The sequence below is a fragment of the Poromitra crassiceps genome (assembly GCF_964638095.1).
Source record: "Poromitra crassiceps genome assembly, chromosome: 16".
NCBI lineage: Eukaryota > Metazoa > Chordata > Actinopteri > Beryciformes > Melamphaidae > Poromitra > Poromitra crassiceps.
In genome coordinates, this window is record NC_139645.1 from 28,812,022 (window position 1) to 28,814,521 (window position 2,500).

Here is a 2,500-nt window from a genome sequence, read left to right on the forward strand (position 1 = left end):
ATGCCCTCATACCGAAAATAACAAAATAAGTTGATTTCCAATAGTCTCTCAAGCCACTCTATCTCTTCTACAATCTTCAAATGCATGGACCCTAGCCCGTTAACATTTGGCCAGAAGAAGAAGAAGAAGAAGAAGAAGAAGAAGAAGAAGAAGAAGAAGAAGAAGAAGAAGAAGAAGAAGAAGAAGAAGAAGAAGAAGAAGAAGAAAAACACTTCAGGCCAGACGAAGTTCAATGATATTCGCTCAACACATGTAAACAAAACTGAGGGAGGTGATTGGAGAAATTAGTGCATGTGCCCGCCTTCAGTGGATGTACCCGCCTTATAAAGTATCCGTTGGGAACTATTGGACTCTGATTGGACTAATGAGCGGCTCATTAGTCCAATCAGAGCTCATTATTTTCAACGGAGTTCCCCTACCTTTTTGACCAAGTTTCCCCTGCAGGAAGTACAGATGAGTAGGTGGGAGATTTTGCAAATTGCAGGAGCAATTGTTCCCAGAGCCCTATGTTCCCAGGGTCCTATGTTATCAGGGTTCTATGTTACCAGGGTCCTATGTTCCCAGGGCCCTATCTTCCCAGGGTCCTATGTTACCATGGGTCATATGTTACCACGGTCCTATATTCACAGACTTTATGTCCCCAGGGTCATATAATCCCAGGGTCCTATGTTACCAGGGTCCTATATTCCCAGGGTCCTATGTTACCAGGGTATTCTGTTCCCATGGGTCCTATGTTCCCAGGGTCCTATGTTCCCAGGGCCCTATGTTCCCATGGCCCTATATTACCAGGGTATTCTGTTCCCATGGGTCCCTATGTTCCCAGGGTCCTATGTTCCCATGGCCCTATGTTACCAGGGTCTTCTGTTCCCATGCATCCTATGTTCCCAGGGTCCTATGTTACCAGGGTCCTATATTCCCAGGGTCCTATGTTACCAGGGTCTTCTGTTCCCATGCATACTATGTTCCCAGGGTCCTATGGTCCCAGCGTCCTATGTTCCCAGGGTCCTCCATGGGTTTGTTGATTTGATGATTATGTGCTATATAGAGCTGGGGAACGTAGGACCTTGGGGACATAGATATGCTCCTGTGACTGTTAGCAGGTAATATGCTCTACCTTTATCTAATCAGACTGACTGTAAAATAGATCAACATGTTCGATATGGATGGCCTCTTATCTCCTGACAGTAAAGATATGACAACAAGCAGACGTCTGTCCTTCTATAATCTGAGGAAAACACAGACCAAAACGCCAAATAGACTCAAAACAGACACTTCTATTAACTCTTTGATTATGAATACACTGAGATCAACAATAATGATCATGACAATCCATAATGATATATCTGATAAAACGATGAACGTGCACTCACCCCTCCATAGGCCAGCGTGAGCTGTCCCAGGAACTCTGACACCAGAGCCATTGTGTAATATCTGGAGGTGGAGAGAGAAATCATTACAGCATTCCTGTGATATGAGAGGGAGGGAGCGCCAGGAGTGATAACAGCCTCAAACACTGTCGCCACGGCAACGCCGACCAGGATGCCACGCCATGGTCTCACGACTGAGGGCAACCTCACAGAGGACCGATCTATATGACATTATCATTAACATATCGGGAAAGCAGACAGCAGGTCTATATTACATTAACATTGAAAGTTCTGTTACATTTTAACTCTCAAAACAACAACATCTTTCTTCACTCTTATAGTGCGTTCAGACCGAACGCCAACAAAGCTTCTCTCACTCGAGTTTGCAAATTAAAAATTAAAAAGTTTAAACATGTCAACTCATGAGAATGAGCGGCTGAGGTGAATATCTCATTATTCGCGTCACCTCATTCGCCTCATTCATACCGCCCGCGGCTCACGTGTTTGCATTGACTTTGTAACCTCATGGCTCCTGCTGTTTAAAACAATCTGTATCGGATCTGTGTTATTATGATATTACTCAGATTGTTTTGTTGACATTTGTTCTTTGTTTGTTTGTTTGTTTGTTTGTTTGTTTGTTAAGTATCTTTGGTGCTATTCTGTTATGGATGTTTTTATGAAGCGCACTGCAGTTAATTCCAAGCAACTGTCTACTTGGATTGGCAAAGTGGTGTAAAGTAGAGTGGTGTAATGTAAAATAAAATAAAATAAAATAAGAAGTAGCGTAGAATAGAGTAAAGTATTGTAGAAGGCGTTTATGATTAAATCCTAGATATCAGGGTCTATCTATGATCAATAGAAGACTAGGCTACATGAGAATCTGTTATGTGAAGCTGCTTTAAAACTGTCATTTACCAAACTATGATCTCATAATCAGAGAAGTGAAATTATACCTGAAAGACTCTTAAAATAACATATCCGGTGCCAATCTAACACTATTATTCTACAGACGTCACTGCAGCAGTCTCCAGTGCTGGGCACTAAAGTAAAGTCACATGTTACTGTAATGTTATTACTTTCCCCAGTAACGAGTAATGTAGGTTAAGGGATAATACATTCCAAAAGAGTAATTA

At 42.0% G+C, this 2,500-nt stretch overlaps 1 protein-coding gene across 1 annotated transcript in view; it reads right to left on the reverse strand.

Moving 5' to 3' along the window:
* The window catches only part of LOC310791654 (annexin A2-A-like), an 18,993-nt gene that overhangs the window by 11,128 nt on the left and 5,365 nt on the right, over positions 1–2,500 (reverse strand). Inside the window, exon 2 of the mRNA XM_083653304.1 lies at positions 1,371–1,431. Within this exon, the coding sequence (XP_083509430.1) occupies positions 1,371–1,421 (51 nt within the window). The 5' untranslated portion in view covers positions 1,422–1,431. The remainder of the gene's footprint in view (positions 1–1,370; positions 1,432–2,500) is intronic.